Source organism: Coenobita brevimanus, chromosome 22, assembly GCF_032717465.1.
Source record: "Coenobita brevimanus isolate Jiangsu-jjx chromosome 22, ASM3271746v2, whole genome shotgun sequence".
Lineage (NCBI taxonomy): Eukaryota > Metazoa > Arthropoda > Malacostraca > Decapoda > Coenobitidae > Coenobita > Coenobita brevimanus.
The window spans coordinates 12,670,204-12,689,644 of NC_136975.1; the positions used below are offsets into that span (position 1 = coordinate 12,670,204).

The window sequence follows — 19,441 nt, forward strand, 5'->3', positions numbered from 1 at the left end:
CCCTATGCCCCTTAGAAAGTAAAAAATACCAGCCCCCCCGTTGGTATTATATGGGGCTCCTAAAAGTAGTTATATCACTTAGAGCCCCTCCTCGTTTGAGTAGGAATGGGTCTTTGAATAGTAACAAGAATTTCATCTTCGGAAGGAGGAATCAGGGTAGTAAGCATCATGGTGTCAAAAACAGTAATGAGTCTGTGATCATCTTTACCTATGTCATATATGTAAAACACAGGTAACACTGTGATTGTCTTCAAAGTATATTGGTCCACCATTTTGATTAGTAATTTTTATGGCAACACTTTCTATGGTTGAACTGCTAATGGTTTTGTACATTATAGGATTAACACAATTTGTCCCCCGAATCGTGAAGGGTTAACCAGGTCAGAGTATACATATAAATAATCATTGGAACCATCGGATCTGGGTGGATATGGACCTACAACTCTAACAGGACTGGGTTTCGAGATGAAGGACTTTCCTTTTCAGTTTTGTGAAATACCGAATAACGAACTCTTGGTTCAAACCCCAGCACTATGGCAATTTGAGGGGCAAACTCCACTAATTACTCGGTGTATAAACGATCTGCATCAGCTCCAACTACCATTTTTTGAATGACAACCCTATCTAGGTTGTAATCATAGTGCAATATTTGCTGATTAGGGAAATAATCAGCATACTTTTCTTGATTAATTTCCTGAAGTTCTTTCATTATTTGATGGTTAATGGATTCGATTATAGATACTAAATTGCGAGAGCTAAAGTTGCAAACAATATTTGTTTCAGGTATATAATTATAAAAATTGAACTCGTAGTCTTCGTTTTCAGATCTCATTATTCGTGCATGAAAACCAATTTTACACTCTGGATCACCATTTCTGAGACAGTAATAATGTTTTGGGAATAAAATATTACTTAACCCAACCTGATATTCATGATTTGGATCTAGCTGCAGTGGGATAATGCGATTCTGAAAGTTTGTTGTGGTCTTATCTGGGTAAACATCTCCACTTGCAATGGAAGAGAGATAAAGGTAAATGTCATCAGCGTCTTTCAGTGACATGATTGTTTCCCTTGTAGAATACATACTAACAAAAAAATACTATATACCATTATTTTATAGGTTAAGAAAACAAATGATTTGTAAATCTTTTTTTTTTTTTTATAACTTTTACTAACACCTTACATACAAATTTTATCAACCCTCAAAAACATACAGAGTACTTAGAATTACATACAATCACCCAGGAACATCTTACAGGCTATTATGACTTAATGGTAGTAGTATACAAGAGTTTCTTAAGTAAATCTGTTCCAGTACACAGAATTATAGGCCTATACCAACTTCCCAAAACATCTTACAAACTATTATTAACAATTAAATTTGGGAATGCTTAGTTTTGATAAGTATCAATATCTTAAGTAATATTGGTGTAAGTAATTTCTCTATAAAAATTATTTTCCTTTGAAATCTGGATGATCAGTGGCCTCTTTTATATAACAGCATCCATTCCTGGCGTCTTTCCAGGCAGTGAAATCATCATAAACATTTAATACACTAACGCTGTCACTTATATTTTTTCTTTTTAATGATACCGAGTGGTTCCACTTCATCTGAGGTTGCTGCGGGTCTTTTTCGTGGGTCTTTGCATTGTCCATGCTGCTGCTGCTGCTGTTGTGGCTCATACTGGGGGTGGGACAACTGCTGGTGCTGGTGCTGGTGCTGGTGCTGCTGCTGCTCCTGTTGTGGCTCATATTGGGGGAGGGACAACTGCTGGTGGTGGTGCTGCTGCTGTTGTAGTGGTTCATGCTGGAGGAGGGGTAATAACATTGGATCCTCCAGTCACATCTCCTTGTAGGAAGGAGGCTGTGGTAGAGGTTGTGGTTGTTGTGATGAAAGCTGCGGTAGTGGCTGTGGTTGTGATGGAAGCTGTGCTAGTGGTTGTTGTGGTGTATACCACTCGCGTACTCCAGCTGCGGGTTTATGAACGGAGACATTTCTCCTATCAACAATTATACAATTGATGTTATGCCGGGAGCATATCATAGGCTTCTCAAAGCAAGGCAAATATTTTAAAGCCCACGTATCCCCGCCCAGACCACTTCCAGTCCCTGGAGGTACTAATAAATTTTTAATACCTAAATGGGGTAGGATACGTTTTAGCTCTTCAATACATAGAGCTAAGTTACCCACACGTCCAGTCAGAGTATCCAGTTGGAGATTTTGAATGTAATTTCGTTCTGACGACCTTGATATTAATGTTTGGGCAGACTCGTTGGTCACTAGTTCAGAGCCAGGACCCCAATGGGCTACTAAAGTAATTATATAAGGTCTGTTACTTTCTTTAAATACTCTAACAAACCAAATTTTATCTCTTGATTTGACCTGGGCTCTGTTAAGATTGTAAAGGGGTTTTCGAGTGGAATACAAATTAGCATAAGGGTACTTTTCAGAAATTGCAGCACAGAGGCCGTAATTTCGTACTCCAGTAGCATTAACTAAGTGGCAAATAGCATTATCTCTGGCTTCATACTGATCGTCAGTTATTACCCCGCTAACTCTTTGAAAAAATGTACCCTCAGCCTCCTTCCCAGGTCTCTAAAGTGTGAGCGAGTGTTAAGGAGCGAAGTGTGCTGGCTGAACTCCTGGAGCCTTCCTTTTATGGAGGAGTGCTAACCAACAAACTCACTCACTGACCTCTTTCAAGGTCTTAACTGGATGGGAATTCCCCCTTCTCCTTTTCTAGGTAGTTAAATTACAAATCTTGTCGTATGGCTCGAAGATCATCCAGTAAAGACTTGACAGACAAAAATTGGAGAGCCACCTGTCTATAACGATGGTACTGTTGATAATACTGAAGTTGAGTGTCTATATCCATATAATTTAGACTTAGAGTGGAAACATATGAATCTATATCTTACTTATAGTAATCCTCTGTTAGATTGCCAACTAGTCTGTTATAAGTCTCAAAAAGGGAGTTGATAATCGTGGCCCTATGTCTGGGGAGAGCCTGGGCCAAAAGAATTTCCCTTATGCTATCATGGACTTGCAAGCCTCTCCCACAGACATCCATTCTGCTCGAGATCTCAAGGCAGACTGTTTCTACAGGCTGTAATGAAAGACTTAATATTGATCCCACCTCTTAAAACTTTGCTTTATTTTGTTATGAAGAGATGTGACCCCACCCCCGAATAGTTGTTTCTTTGCCTTTGGATTCTTGATATAAGCCTCGGGTAATTCTACAAGTTTCACCAAAGTTCGTAAGTCAGTTATTTTACGTGAATCAAACGTGTTGTTTCGGGTTACCCAGTACAGATTTACATCTATAATATTAATGTTGCGAATTGGAGACATCAGATTACCCATATCCTCCCAGTGTTGTCGTAAATATAATAAGATACCAAAAGCATACTGATGGATGTCTGGTTTCAGTAGTATTTTGATTGTGTCCTCGAGTGAGTGACGATGTTCTGTATTTGAAGGCTGAATGGGGGCAATTATATGGGAAGATTTAGGTTAAGCAGTTTCCTGGGGTCTTTGAATGGTAGAAGCAGCTTTGGTTTGGTTTCTTTCAGAAACTGAATAAATTCACGATGGCGGGAGATCAGTGGTTTTCTGGATCTCCGAGGCATCTATCCACTCGTTAAAGCGATCTGGATATGATTTCCAGTGAATATAATACTGCAAAGAGCCGTCTTTCTTCTTCCGTCTCTTAAATATTTCAATGGGGAAGGTTTCTGGGGCTAAAGTAGGGATTATTTCTTCTCTGTAGAATAATCCCTTGATTGCTTCTCCACCCCAGTCTTCCAGCTCATAGGTATAAACTCCTGACTTACTCCTGTGTATTTTGGTAATGCGAAATATCTCTTCAGTATTCTGTTTAGTAAATCCTTTTGTAAAGCTCTTACTCCTGGATGAAGTCACTATTCGTACTAAGTCCCCTACAACCAAGTCTGAACTAACTGTTTTTTTTTTACGTTTGATAGCCTTTTTATACATTATTGTAAACTGCTTTCGCCAGTCTCTGGGGTCTGTTAGCTTGTGAATTTCATCAGATGTCTTCCCCTTCAAGCCTTGATGAGGGGTGATATTATATGTGCCTACCAGTGTACTTAGAATGGGTAGGTAGTTTAAAGTGTTGTATGCAGTTAAATACCGATAAATTTTGTGCTTCAGAGTTCTTATAGCACGCTCACAGAGACTAGCCTTTGTCTCTTGTGAGTAAACACAATACAGAGTAATATTCTCCTCTTCAAGTAAGATTCCAGCGTTTTGTTATAAAATTCTATCCCCCTGTCTGTGAAAAGTGTTGAGTAACCTTGTGATTCTGGTACTTAAAATGATTGAAAGCGCGTAAGTTACAGTAGCTCCAGTTTTTCGTTGAATGGGATGGACAAACATGTAACATGAGAAGACATCTACACTACCAGTAAATATTGTACATGGTTATTTTCCCCTCGTAAGTGCCTCAAATCAGCCAGGTCACATGTCAGAATAATGCGGGGTCCTGCTGCTACAATGTTTCGTCGTGGGAATCTTTTTCTTTGTAATTTATGCAGAGTATAAACTCTAGAACCTTTTGAAAATCTCTTCACATCTGTTTTAGTCACCAGGGTGTTTATTTTTTTGGCGGTCCGATATAATTTTTCAGTACTACCCAAGGATGCAGGTGATGTAGGATCATATTATATGTTTCGAAGTAAGCTATTAATTTCCCTAGGTATAGACTGCTTCACAAGGAGGCTCTCCAATAATGTTTGACCTAAATTGCAGTTGTGAGGGAGTTTTTATAGATAAATCAATCAGTAAATACCCATAAAGTTTACTGATAACAGCTCGCCTGTGTATTTCGAGAATATCTGACACATGTTGTCAACCAAATATCTGACGGGCTAAACATTCCACCTGTCCCAAGTCACGCATTCGAAGGAGTAAAAAATGAGTGGCATTAAGGGATACGTCACGAGAGAAAGGACCTCTCATTAAAAGGTTTTGAGATATTAATACAACACTCAGGTTTGAATGACGTCCCTTGATGAAAGCTTCAGCTACAGGTTGACTCAGCATTGCCTTTAAGTACAAATCATCTAATATGAGTAATGATTTTCCTTGTGGAGTAGAGTGTACTGAAGAGTCAATTATATCTTTGTGCACAGAAACTTTACGACCAATGACTGGATCATCTTGAAGAGGGTGATAGCTTACACCACAGATAAATATATTTGAAAACTTTTCTGCATAGTACTTGATGAGTTTAGATATCAGTACGGTTTTTCCTGAGTTTGAAAACCCTGCCACAATAATCGTGGCAGGATCACGAAATATATCTGTGTGTTCTGATGTATAAGAGTTCTCCATGGTGTTTACTGATAAACTGATGAAAAAACTAATATGTCCTCACCTAATAAATAAAACATAAACACTGCAGACATTTTATTTACAACTTTATTTACAAATTAACAGTAAAGGTTTTTAACACAGTAAATACAGTAAACTCTATAGGATTTCTGCATACAAATTATATAGAAAATAATGATACAAACTCTCTCATAGATCATGAAGTAGCTTCCCTTTCTAGGAAAGAAGACTAAAAAATTTCCTCACCTAATAAATAAATGACGAACACTGCAGACACTTTTTTACACATTATCAGTAAAGTTCCTTTTTTTAGTATATATATATATATATATATATATATATATATATATATATATATATATATATATATACATATATAAACAAAATGAGATTTGCATACAAAATATTGTAGTGCCACAAATTTAGTATTCATGTATGTGTTTAGAAGTACTGTAATTTCTAAGTTAGATACGGTGTAATCTGAATACTAGTCTATAAATTCCTGTCCTAAGTAGTAGTTCATATGTTAATGATTGATGTAGGGTTAACTTTATTTTTATATGTATACATCTCTGTATCTATGCATAGGTGGTGTAATTGTGAGTGTTGAGCTATGGGAATTCATCCATCTGGTAGAGTAATGTATAACAGATGCGTGCAACCTTACCCTTGCTTGTGCGTCGTTGCCAGGCGCTAAGTTTAAACCTTAAACAGAATAATAATGGGTAAGCAATTCTTTCCGTATCATTGTTGTGAAAGGCTTACTAATGAAGCTGCTAGAACCCAAATATGTAAGATTAATAGTCAAAAAGGCCAAAATAATGTAATTGTGAGGACCAAATAGTCCCGCTTGCCTTAGCCGTCACTAGATGGCATAAGCTACCCCAAACTCAAGGCGGGATGGCAGTAAATTCAGTATTTAAATGTAGTAAGGATTGAATCCCAAATTTTCCCCATTTCAGTCAAAAGTCCTAACGTCATGTGTACACTACTATATAAATAGTAAAGAGAATTAAAACCCACCATATCGCAAAACCACAATCTCATTTGATCTAGCAGTGGAGTCCCTTGGTGCCCGATATGCCCCATTCACTACCTAGACCTGGTGTATAACAGACGTTGGTTCAGGTGAGCTGTACACATTCCTCCTTTCTCCCCCCCTTTCTAGTTTAATCCTTACTTGTCGTGAACCATATGACGTAATGTTGTTAAAAGCTTAACGTAGAGATTCGCTACCTAGACCTGGTGTATAACAGACGTTGGTTCAGTTCACAGACACCGTGACGTCAGGCTGTGCATGAGGCCATCATGTGATATTGCCCATAGACTTGTCTTACATACACACTTACACTACCCATGAATAGTTTACAAACTGAATGTAGCAGAAATGGTATTATGAATCAATCAGGTGAACTTTATTTTTTTGTAGATAAGGTATAGAATTTTGGAAGTTAATGTGGTCATGTAACGGAAAGGTGAATTCAAACTCATTAACCGTTTTCTTTCTCTTATATTAATATGTTAGATAATTGGGAGCGTTGAAGGGAAGTTAGTGGTTGTGAGCAAAAATGTGATTTTTGAGTTGTTCCTTGAGGCTAAACAAGCCCGAGTGATTATGTATTTTTGGTAATTATGCATTAACCCTTTAACCGCGGGTATCATTCCAGAATGACATTGCAAAAACTGGACCAAACCGCGGGTGTCATTCTGGAATGTTTGTGAATATTTTGAATACCGCGCATTTTTTCCGCGCGCCAGTTGTTTCAAGGGAGAGTAGCTATTAAGTTCTTTCACTCCAGCTGACCCCCACCTCCCTCCTCCCACCCCCCGGGCCCCCATCTCCCACGCCCCGAGCCCCCCACCCCACCCCTGACCAAACACGCATCAGTATCTGTCCAGCTTTGTGAGTGACAGCAGTGCTGATGTGGCAGTGAAGTGCGGGCAATTACAGTGCCTTTTACCTGCCTCAGTGAACACAGAGTGGGTGTTTAGCATATGTGCAGTGTTCATATATGTTTATAGTATTATTATCAGAATGAGGTTGGCATTTGGTAATGGTGTGTGAGCGAAAAATAGTGATTTTAGATCGCTCACTTCTAATGGCACTGCACATCCAGTGATAGTCAACGAAATCATGAAACCTACATCATTGCAAAGCCGAAGGTTAGTACTTTCTAATGGTACCTTATTTTTCACTCTAGATTTATTCTGTGCAGAGTTATAAAGGTTTAAAGTTTGTTTACATTTTGGCTGGAACCCCCGCGGGGGGGGGCCAGTCGGGTCAAAACAATGCCCGCGGTTAAAGGGTTAAAGATGATTATGAATTATTAATAACTGTGAATTGATAGTGATTGTGAATTATTAGTGAATTGTATGATGAGATTATACTACACGGACGAAATGGAACATGAGTGATTATTTTTGGTTCGAGGCTATGCCAGCCCGAAAAGACAATTCATGCCAATAAATGTCCCAGTCTTGAGGCTATTGACGAGCCCAAGAATAACCGATAATAAAGAGTGAGGTATGATGACCTCAGAAATCACTTGAATATTCCAATTGTTTCACTTGGTGACAATATTGTATGATGTTCGCCCCAAACCATGGCTTTAATTTACAACTCTTGTACATATGATTAAGGGTCAGGTAATTCAAAATGTCTGTTGATTAACCAGTATAGAATTATTAAAGTAGAGGAAAGTATATGTCATTTTTATTCCCAATCAAGGGAATTATGTCCTCTCACGCATAACTCAATCCCCTTCCAGTTCAAGATTCCTCCGCTTTGGGAACGACGAACACACGTGGTACTGACTTAATCTCGACTCGGCCAAAACCACGAACGCTACCAAATTTATCTGTTAAACAAGTAACCTTTATCATTCAAAGTCGAAATGCTACCCCCCCCCCTTTGTTTTTACTGAGGTGAGTATTTTATCAGTCACTGAGGGGAGACTAAGTTGAGTACCATTTGTATTATCAACGAGTAAGTCGAACAGAATCAACAACGGTGGGAAACTTGCAATTCCCGACCATTACACTGGTAACACCGGTAAAATTAAATGTTTGGCGTTACACTGATGACCAACAACGGTGGGATAAAAAATCTTATCATTACAATATCTATGAAAAGAATGTTACAATCACGCTCATAGATCATGAAGTAGCTTCCCTATCTAGGAAATATTTACCATTCTTCTTTTTGCCTTGTCTGTCATATAAGTCGGACCCTTGTTTTCGCTTGCATGGGAAATACTGTTGGATAATGGGGATGAGTCGTGACCCCCACAGAGATGGAAGCTCCTTCCCATCTCTTTCTTCTTCCTCTTCTTCTTCTTCGTCTTCTTTTTTTTTTCTTCTTCTTCTCCTTCTTCTTGCCCTCCTTTTCCTTGAATGTTATTAGCCAAAGGATGCCCATAACTGACTGACTGAGTAGGGGACAAATAATAACGTTTATCATCAAATTCACTCAACCCTCTCTTGTTTGATGATAGAGTGTTGATCTGTCCCTGTCGGTTAGATATACTGGTGGCTCTAACATAATGAATCTTATTGGACCCCAGAAAAGTGTCTTTGTATTCTTCATGATTAAGTTTTTTCCCTTACCAGTTATCATCTCTGTACCTGACTGCAAAAGTAAGGAGTATAATTTTGGCTTCAAAGTTCAGACAACATGCTTCAACTATCAGTTTCTCTCCTGCCTCACTTTTTAACAGACCCAACTGTCCTTTACGTGCATCACTGTACAAAAGGATGCTGGGGACTGAAATTTGACGTATCTATCCAGTCCACAAGGGGATACCTTTGTAATTCACTGAATATATCTTCACACTCAAGCAAAAATACAAAACTGTCTGTATCTGAGTACACAGCTTTTACTCTTTCCCCATAGTGCTGTGTGAGAACATCATATAAAAAATGATACATCTTCACCTTGGCCAGCTCAAGAATTTGAAATCCTACAAACTGGGGATGAGACAGTTCTATTTTGGGAGACTGAGAGATTGTTATTACTCGATTTTCTTTTAACCCGCCCCGTCCCGACGACGTATGGGTACGTTGCAACGATTTGCATTTGCCAGTCCCGGCGACGTACCAGTACGTCGTGCAATTGCAAGGTCGCTAATTTGCACAATTTTCAATTTTTGCACGTGATTTTTCGTATGTATACACGGGACACCTGCCTCTATTCCTGTACAAGATACCAAGCAGGGACAATGCCTTACACTGCATAACCTCCCCCCTCCCCCCCTCACGACATTGTCTTGGCAAAGGACCTGTTACCAGTGACCTGGCTAGTAAAGTTATTCAGGGCCAGAGTGATTCCCCAATCGATGACAATGTGGAGGACAATGTTTACATAGCATTAGAAGAAGAAACAGCCAGAAATAATGATCAGGTAGTGTGGCAAAAATAGGTCAGGTATGGTGATTAGTTAGTGAGTGAAACAATGCTTATAATGCCTTTATTACTGCTTGAAAACCAATATACTGTCATACGACATATACATTCGTACCAAGTAAATAAATAAATACCGTTTATGAGTGGATAAAATAGTTACCCTCCCATAGAACTCGTTTTCTTTGGTGCCAGCATGTTAGAAAACCCACTCAGGTAAGGAGGAACTCCTACCTGGATTGGGCACTTTAAACCTCAGGTGAGCGATTTCTCTATGAATTTTCGATGTTTCTCACCAAAAGTGAAGGTTTTAGCCAAAAAAAAAAAATTCGAAAATACCTCGGGACTGGGGGATGTCGGAGGTGCGGAAAACCTCGGGACGTGACGGGTTAAAGGTATCACCCTTCTGAAGAAAGGATTCCTAACACTTTTTAGGAATAATTTCCTCTTTCGGCAAACTTTAGTTTTGGTGGCATATCTCTGTGAATTGAATAAAGTTTTCTCAAACAGTGAATTTGACATTAGCTTGTACATAGCTTTGTTGTCCCTAGTAGAGGCAATTTTTCTGAGTTCTATATTTCGTTCCATGTAGGGTATTAAATATGGTTCCTGTCTAAAAATGAACAGAGAGATCACTCTAGCTAATCTCAGACCATGCCTCATATATAACTGCAACAAAGGTAGAGCTATAAGATAGTTGTACTTTGCTGAGTGAGAAGCTACAAGTTTATCATTAAATTTAGGATATTTTCTATTTTCCTTTTCTAATATCTGTTTAGAATATGGTGAAAGATCATCATAAGTAATGTTGTTTTGTTCTAAGCTCAGAGGAAAATCATCTGTTAACTGGGCAACCTTTGCAGACACTGGTAGTGTGTCACACAGAACCCAGTACCTAAATGTACCGTCAGTAGGTTGCCTTTCAATTCCCTTATCAAGAAATGCTTTCATCTCACTGTCACTAAGCTTCTGTATATCACCAATGGGAAGGGATTCTGTCATTACAGAGGCATAGAGTGAATTAAAGTCATAATAACATATAAAATTTGAAATTTCTTTTGAACTATCAAAACTTGGATTGCTGAAATTTGTTATTAGCTCTCATGAAGCGGCGAATAACCGTAGTGAAACCACCTCGGATGTTATTCTGAATGAGGTGAATCAAAGACCTATCACTGATGAGTTGAACTTCTGTTTTTGAAGATTTCAGCCAGCTATCAAAGCTGAAAGAAGGGAGGGAGACATAATTAACTATATCTAAATTGTATTGTTGCTGCAAAGTTCTACGCCAGAAGAGTTGCTGCAAAGTTCTAGCTGAACGTATCAGCTAGTAGGCCACAGTCAACTTTAAGGTACAGCATTAGGTAGTCCTTCAAACTAGAGCAACCCGCCATTGCCCATACTTTTGAAGCATGATCATACTCTTCCTCTGTAATGCAGCTTTCTTTTAATGAACCGTAAATTGCATCAATGGGTGGTAAACTATTATCTTCAAGCTTATCAATCTCAGAACGATATTCATATGGAAATACTTGCTTCCCAGAAATTAGCATTTCTTTTAAGGATTCATCCATTTCTCCAAGTATTTCCTTAGTGAGTTTGAGAGAATTTCCAGACTGAATGTGTACCTTAGCCAAATCAGCAAGACTCCCACTCATAAAGCCATAACTATCGATGAATCTCAGCTTGCCAGTATCACTCTTAAAAAACTTAAGTGCCTGTTTGCAGAGCAGGTTAATGGGGAGGTCTTGTTTGATTTCCTTAATGACTAACCCCAAATCATAGGACGAATTATGAGCTATGGTAATTAGTTTATTAGAGTTATCTTTCATCTGCATATTACATTTCCTGCACAGAGCCCCTACATAATTGTTAAATTGTCTGTGGTGTAAGTGGTGTCTTTGTTTATCGCTACCGTTAACAAATCCTGACTCACATAACTGACACTTCATTTGCCTTTGAAAGCTTTCCTCATCCTCGTCTGTCATATGGATGGGAAATTTGTGGTGACTTTGTAACTGCCCATAAGAGAGGGTTACTTTATCTATGAAATGTGTGGCTGCATCGGGTCCAACATATGTATATGAGTCTACTATATTATCATCTCTATCCACAATGATATAGGCATATGCTATAGCGTGATGTGTGCTGACAATATGATCCTTATCACCCCCATCCTTCAGTTGGGCTTCAAAATCATAGAAGCACACAAAATCAGAGGACACTGTTTTCCACCAATTTTTAAATTTAATGGTGGAACCCGGGTCAGGAATTACTTCTTTCTGCCGAGAGCAGCAATACTGAGAACGTAAAACCTTCTCCTCCTCCCCAGCAAATTCCGAAAAGCACACTTCACAGAAGAAAGGAGTCATAGGTTGACATTTATGTAGAAAAGCTTGAAGAAATATCTTTAAATTTTTTATCAGTCAATAGTGTTTGTTGTCTAATAAAAGTAAATTTACTTTGTCCTCATGCTTCTTGCTCCCTATTCTGGCTATAGCCAGTTCGTAGGGATGTTTATCATTCAAGCTATAAATATTAATACTTATCTGATTTTGAGTTTCTAACTGATCAAGGGAGTACCAAGAAATCTCTTTCCCTCGAGGAAACTTTATCAAACTACTATATTTTCCCCATGAATCCACTCGACACTGCATGTCCCTCCATTTATTATGGATAGAAAATATCTTATGAGCAGCCAAACACTGTATTATACAAGCTTCTTTATCTATTCCTGTTATAGTCGAGGATTAAATATCTGCTTCCTTCTCCTAACACCAGTGGGAGTTCTACATATGTACCTATAGACTGAGGAACAACATTTTTAATTATAATTATTTCTAAATGTTTGATATAGTCTAAAATAAACCCACTTCCCTCTGTGTTACAAAGTACATTTTCTATATGGTTTAATATGTACTGTTTCAGCTCCTCCAGTGTTTGTCCTATAGTGTTGAGAGTAATGAAAACTCGTGGAGTGTGAATAGAGTGAGTTCTGGTTGTATCTTCCCCCTCTAAAACAGGTTCCCGTCTTAAAACAACTGCCAGCACTAAGTATATACCAACAGATGGTGCCTGCATCTGCCTCATTACATTTTGAATATGGCGACTGAAAAATGTAAAAAATATTTGTTAAGAGTACTATAGGGTCTTGAGAGTTCTCTACCGAAGGAGTAAACTGTCCTCCTCTAAAAGGCCATTTAAAAATGACCTTGAGGTTGATGCCATAGATGATGAAGGCGTATGTCCGTCGCCCCTACTTGTAGAGGCAGTGGCACCATCATCATCATCATCAGTTGCTGTGTTTCCAGGGAGATGGGGTCGTCTTAACTGCTTAGAAGTCCCCCCTATTCCATCTGTGAACAGCGGTGTTTTTTTCCCCTTAAGTTTTGTTCCTGATAATTTCTATCTATTTATCTATTTATTGTCGGAAGCCTTAATCCCGTAAGGGGTGGCCACAAACAAATCGCACTCATGTTACCCACACCCCAGCTCCCCCCTCCCCTCATATACCTCTCCACTACATCCCCAATTTCATCCTTGATCTCCCCTCCATCTCCATTTCCACTCTCCCAAACTCATCAACCAAGTCTTGGAGCTCCTCTTTGTCTTCACTTCATAACACAGTATCATCTAAACCAACAGTACAGGGAGTTTCCAAGCTCTGCCTCCTCTCACTAGGGGCCCTCCAACATCCACTGCCCAACGTTGTATCTCCTATAACCCCACCCATATACAGATTGAACAACCATGGAGACATGACACATCCTTGCTTCAGTCCAACCTTCAAATAGAAAAATTTCTCTCAGTTCACTATCCACTTGCACAGCAGCTTTAGCACCCTCACACCTACTCTTCACGACCTACAGTGACTTCCCATCTACTCCATGTACTTCCTAACGCTCCCCACAATCCTTGTTTATCCACCCTGACATTATTCTTTCTCCCAAATCAATGAAGGTTGCACACAATGAACTGTGAAATAATTTAACAAGAAGAGCTACTCTTCAGTGTTTATGATTACTCACCTTGTAAACAGGACTGTCTGTGATATCGTTGATAACAAATATTAATAAATCGTCCGCAACCTGGGCATTTTACACAGGTGTGGGCGGTTTTGATGTTAATCTTCTTGCCACACTTCTCGCAGCGTGTCTCTTGACGTACCATGATGAAAATCGGGGCCCTCACAGAGTTCATCGGTGGCTTTATAAATCCTGAGAGCCTCAGTTGCCAGCTGTGAGCTCCATAGGTCCTTTCGAGATGCGGTAAGATTTTTACAGATGCACACACTCTCACAAAGGGAGATTACTGTTCATAGCCATTTAATTTTTTTTATTTTTTTTCCAATCATGGAATATATTAGTGGTCGTTACTTCAGCTGTAATATAGATTTTGACTGTAATAATAGGAAGAAAATAAATGAAAAAGAGAGAGAGACAGACAGACAGTAATTATTTTCCCAGTAGTGAAAAATTTAATAATAATAATAATAATAATGATAATAATAAAGCTCTAAAATTCAAGCTGAAAGGTGATTTTGACTGTAAAAAGCAGGGAATAAGAAAAAGAAGAGAAAGAAATGGAGGAGAGACTTGTTTACTGACATTTATCTTTCACAGCTATCACAGAAGTGCTCCAAATGCTTTATTTATTTTCGCCAGATGACAGCTTAAGTGACAAATAGTCAAAATCTGATTTAGTGAGGGACAGGTGAGAGAGAAATGCAGCTTCCCAGTGTAGCTGAGTGATAGTAGGTATAGGGAAAAAAAAAACATTAATGATTACTGTTTCACTGTTTTTTATTTGTCCTTTATATGAAAACACGTTTCTTAAATCAGGTAATAATAGTGGTAATGGTGTGGCGAATAAGAAGAAATTAGAAAACAGAATGGAGAGAGAGAGAGAGAGACAGACAGACATACAGTAATTATTTTTCCAGTAGTGATAAATAAAATTTATTTATAATAATCATAATAATAGCAATAAGATTCTAGCTGAAGGCTGATTTTGACTGTAAAAGCAGAGAATAAGAAAAAGAAGAGAAAGAGATGGAGGAGAGAGTTTGTTTACTGAAATTTATCTTTCACAGCTATCACAAAAGTGCCCCCCAATAATTCATTTATTTTCGTCAGGTGACAGCCTAAGTGACAAATGGTTAAAATCTGATAACCTAAAACCATTAGTGAGGGGGCAGGTGAGAGAGAAATGCGGATTCCAGCTGTGTAGCTAAGTGTTAGTATAGGGAAAAAAAGTTAATGATTACTGTTTCACTGTTTTTTATTTGTCCATTATATGAAAAGACGTTTTCTTAAAATCAGGTAATAACAGTGGTAATGGTGTGGAGAATAAGAAGAAATTAGTCAGAATACAGGATGAAAAGAGAGAGAGAGAGAGAGAGAGAGAGAGAGAGAGAGAGAGAGAGAGAGAGAGAGAGAGAGAGAGAGAATCTTTCGGCAGGTGAAAGTTTTTTTGGTGGACGTTATTTTCTGCTCAGTTTATCACCAGCCTCCACGGAAAGCAGAAGTCAGTCCCCCAAACTCCTCATCCTTACTTATAGATTTGGACAGCAGGTATGTGACCTAATATTGAGGAGATATATATATATATATATATATATACTGTATAGACAGATAGATAGATAGATAGATAGATAGATATAGATCTATCTATCTATCTATCTATCTATCTATATATATATATATATATATATATATATATATATATATATGTATATATGGGGAGGGGATGCCTATTACAAAGTGTCCAGCATTAGGCATGCTTAGACCTGGGCAGGGGCTTGAAGTGGGGTTTGCCTGAAGGCATGCCCAGTAGTACGCAGAGAGGGGGGGGATGCCCATTACACAGTGCCCAGGAGTATGCATGCGTACTTCTGGGCATTTTTGTACTACTACTGTGTCTATTGATTTCATTGGTTTTACTCTGTTTATTGAGTTTACTGTGTTTACTGGGTACTTAGTTTATTAGCATTTCGTTTACTGAATCTATTGCATTTACTGGACTGACTGATAAAATATGGTGCCTGAAATTGGGCATATTTTCCCTTACAGGTTTTCCTTAGAGCTTTTGCTGTGTAGTCTGGCTCCCAGGCTAAAATGAATTTCACTTTGATGGAAAGAGGATGGGCAGGAATAGAGTAAATTTGCTATTAGAGCAATATCTTTAGAGCTTGTCCTTAGGGAGTGTCCTTAGAGCATCCATGGAACAAGTGTCCTTTGAGCATCCTTGGAGTGTGTCTTTAGAGCATCCTTAAAGTGTGTCCTTAGAACATCCATGAAGCGTGTCCTTAAAGCATCCTTAGAGCGTGTCCTTAGAGCATCCTTGCAGCATATACTTTGAGCATCCTTGCAGCGTTTTCTTTGAGCATCCTTGCAGCATGTTCCTTGAGTGTGTCCTTAGTGTTCTTGGAGCATCCTTGGAGTCTGTCCTTAGAGTCTGTCCCTAGAGCCTTTCCTTAAACCTAGCGATGAACTCTGGTTCAGCATTAAACATGGGATTGCTGATGCCTGGGTCGACCTCCTGTATCACCTGGAATGTGAACCGCTGCACTAGGCACGAGACGAAGAGGAACAGCTGCAGGCGGACCAGGGATTCTCCAATACATACACGCTTCCCTGCATGAAAAAACAGATAAATTAGTTAATAAATATAATAAATAAATAAACAAATAAGTAAATACTTAAAAGAAGTAAATAAATAAATAAATAAAGAAGGGATATGAAACGGTTGACTTTAATCCGGTGACGACGTTCCCATACACGCACGTTTACCTACCTACAGTACCTACCTACCTACATACATACGTACATACATATATTCATACATACATACTTACATAAACGAATTAAAAATAAATAAGATAAAAAAATTGTATACAATGGTCAGTTCCTTTAATTCGGTGAGGTAATTTGAAAGTTTCATTCTTGCATCCCCCAATACACACACACACACACACACACACACACACACACACACACACACACACACACACACACACTCGCCTAAAAGAAAGAAAATACTATAGAGCAATCCCTTTGAATCCCGTTTCGTTTTTTCCATTTTTATTGTGGCGTTATTGGACGATTTTATTCAGGTTAGGAGACAATTTTGAACTTCAGTACAGAAACACAGACGCACGCTTGCTTAGATGCAGTAACCTGAAACAAGAGAATGATGTCAGGCACGAAGGATGGAAGGATGTAAAACAGCTGTATTGTCTTTTTCTAGCACTGAGCCATGTGAAATAAACTGCTAAAGGACGACAATCTGGGCCAAGTTAAAGTGAGGAAACTATAGTTCGTGTGGTGGACTACAGGTACAATTTACGGACAAGATATATCTGTAGAGTTCATGTCCAGACATTTATATTCGGCCTCTCTCTCATTGCTAACTTCATTATCATACAGGATGCAGGGTGATCAGATATAACCATAGTCTGGCTATAAATGTTGATCCTACCCACCGATTATCTGTTTTTAAACATACTACACTGCGACATATTTTTTGTATGCTAAGTGGCAAAGGAAATTTTGAAGCAGCCATTCCTTTGTGATTTAATTTGCAATAGCATTTTATATGAAGTAGACTGCAAAACCAGTCGAACAGGGTGGTACTTCCCGAGGTGAATGGCAAGTTGGTGACAGGGAGAGTTGGAGCTCCCGTTTTACTAGCTCAGGACCTGTTCCTGACCACCATCCCTTGCTGAACATTTTCAGTGTTTTCATTAACACAGAGAGTAGGCCAGCATAGCCTACTCCCATAATACCTCCGCCTTCAACTGTCCACACCATACTACATGTAATTTAGATATCGCACCTACTGTATTTCCATCCCTCCTTCGCAATGGCTGCTGTTCTATTATCAGCAAATCCGGTGGTATCTCGGATTTCAACCACCGGCAGGGTAGGGCTTGCAGCACAGGGTCCTCCTGGCTGCAGTCAAGTGACTCTGCCAACAGCGGTTGTTGCAAACACTGTTCATGTTCGACAGTGGAGAAGAGCGGGTTCGGCCTTGTCACGAGTCGGCGCGAAGATCCTTTAATATTGCATATATTTAAAAACCCCGTGACATTTGGCCACCTCATTCCAGGATATTAACTCCTAGCTCTAAAGCTATTCACGGGATAATACTCACTCGCTCATACTTGGGTATTTATCATTAAAGTCTATAGGCACTATCTTACTGGTGATTATTGATTCAGTTCTATTAATTTACGTAATAGTTTTCACAGTCAGTTGTTTGTTTAATTTTCTTTCTTTACCAGTAATTAGATAAAAACTGGTCACCACTAACCTGTGCCTATATTCTTTATTCTTGATTATTGGCATCTTTCTCTGAAAGAATTGCAGTCAGTACTAGCTACTTAGATTGAGTTAGCATCATGTCTACCAGCATCTATGTACAGGAAGTTAAAGATATGGGGCTTACAGACCCAACTGAAGTAAAGAATTATGTCCTCTCTCGGTTTAATTACGAGCAGCAACGCGAGAATGATGCTCGTGAAGAGTGTCGAATTCAACGTGGGGAACGCGAGAAAGAACGCGAATACGAGAGAGAACAACGCAAATACGAGCGTGAACAACGAGAGAGAGAACGAGAACACGAACGTGCCGAGCGAGAAGCACGCGAAAAACATGAAATTGAAATGTTGAAGCTCAAGCGAGATTCCTTGGCTTCAGACACATCTGTTGCAGCTGGCCCAAGCTCCACGAGCACTATCCCTGCACATATTATGGCGACCCCACACATTAAGCTTCCCCCATACAAGGAAGGCGAGCGAATCGAGTCATACATAGCTCGTTTTGAAGACATGGCTCAGCTTTACCAGCTGGATGATGCAGCTAAGCAGCTTCAGTTTTTTAGCCTGTTTGAGGGCCCTGCCCTCGATATTCTCCATAGAATTCGTGGAGACAATCTCATGTATGAGATGAAGAAGGCCGCACTCGTCAAAGCGTACGGTCTCACAGTTGATGACGCCAAGAGTCAGTTCATGAGGGCGCGTTTACGGGAAAAAGAGACTGCCGTTCAGTTTCTTGACAGGCTTACTGCTTACTTAGATGAGTGGATGGAGAAGGATGAAACTCCTTCCACGCGTGAGGGGATAATTGACCTTATGCTGTGCACGCAGCTAGAAAAGTCGTGGCCAACTGAACCTATGGCTCAGCTTAAGATCTGCCAGGTAAGAGATGCCCGCCAAATGGTGAAGAAGGCTGATGCATTCTTCACTGCATACGGGTATCAAACTCGCAAGCAGCATACCTGGAATAGGAAACCTGATAAATCTGGAAAACCGTCTCAGACTGAACCCCAGCAACAAGGCCGTTCTCAGAATAATGGCCAAGGTCCAAAACCGCAGAAGAAGGACCAGGGGCAAAACACTCAGAAACTTGAGTGGAAGTGGTACGATAAGCAGAACCCTAACCAGCAGCAGTACTGGTATTTCAAGCAGCAGCAGGGCAAGAACAAACTTCGTAACCCTCAGTCAGATCAATCGACTTTAGTGTATCAGAGGCAGGATGCAAATGCAGCCTCTATGCCACAACAGGTGCACAGTGGTGCCAACCCCACCAGTACAGGCACTTCCCCACGGTTCACTAGTTCCCCAGCGACAGTGAACCATCCTCCACAGATGGTCAATGTTCCAGCTCCTCAGATGGTGAGCACAAC

At 39.5% G+C, this 19,441-nt stretch overlaps 1 protein-coding gene across 1 annotated transcript in view; it reads right to left on the reverse strand.

The window, feature by feature from the left end:
• Positions 1–1,564: 1,564 nt before the first annotated feature.
• The window catches only part of LOC145392427 (uncharacterized), a 149,621-nt gene continuing 131,744 nt past the window's right edge, over positions 1,565–19,441 (reverse strand). Inside the window, exons 14-16 of the mRNA XM_080266836.1 lie at positions 16,236–16,389; positions 13,856–14,009; positions 1,565–1,807 (exon numbers count right to left, since the gene is read on the reverse strand). Of these exons, the coding sequence (XP_080122962.1) occupies positions 1,565–1,807; positions 13,856–14,009; positions 16,236–16,389 (551 nt within the window). The remainder of the gene's footprint in view (positions 1,808–13,855; positions 14,010–16,235; positions 16,390–19,441) is intronic.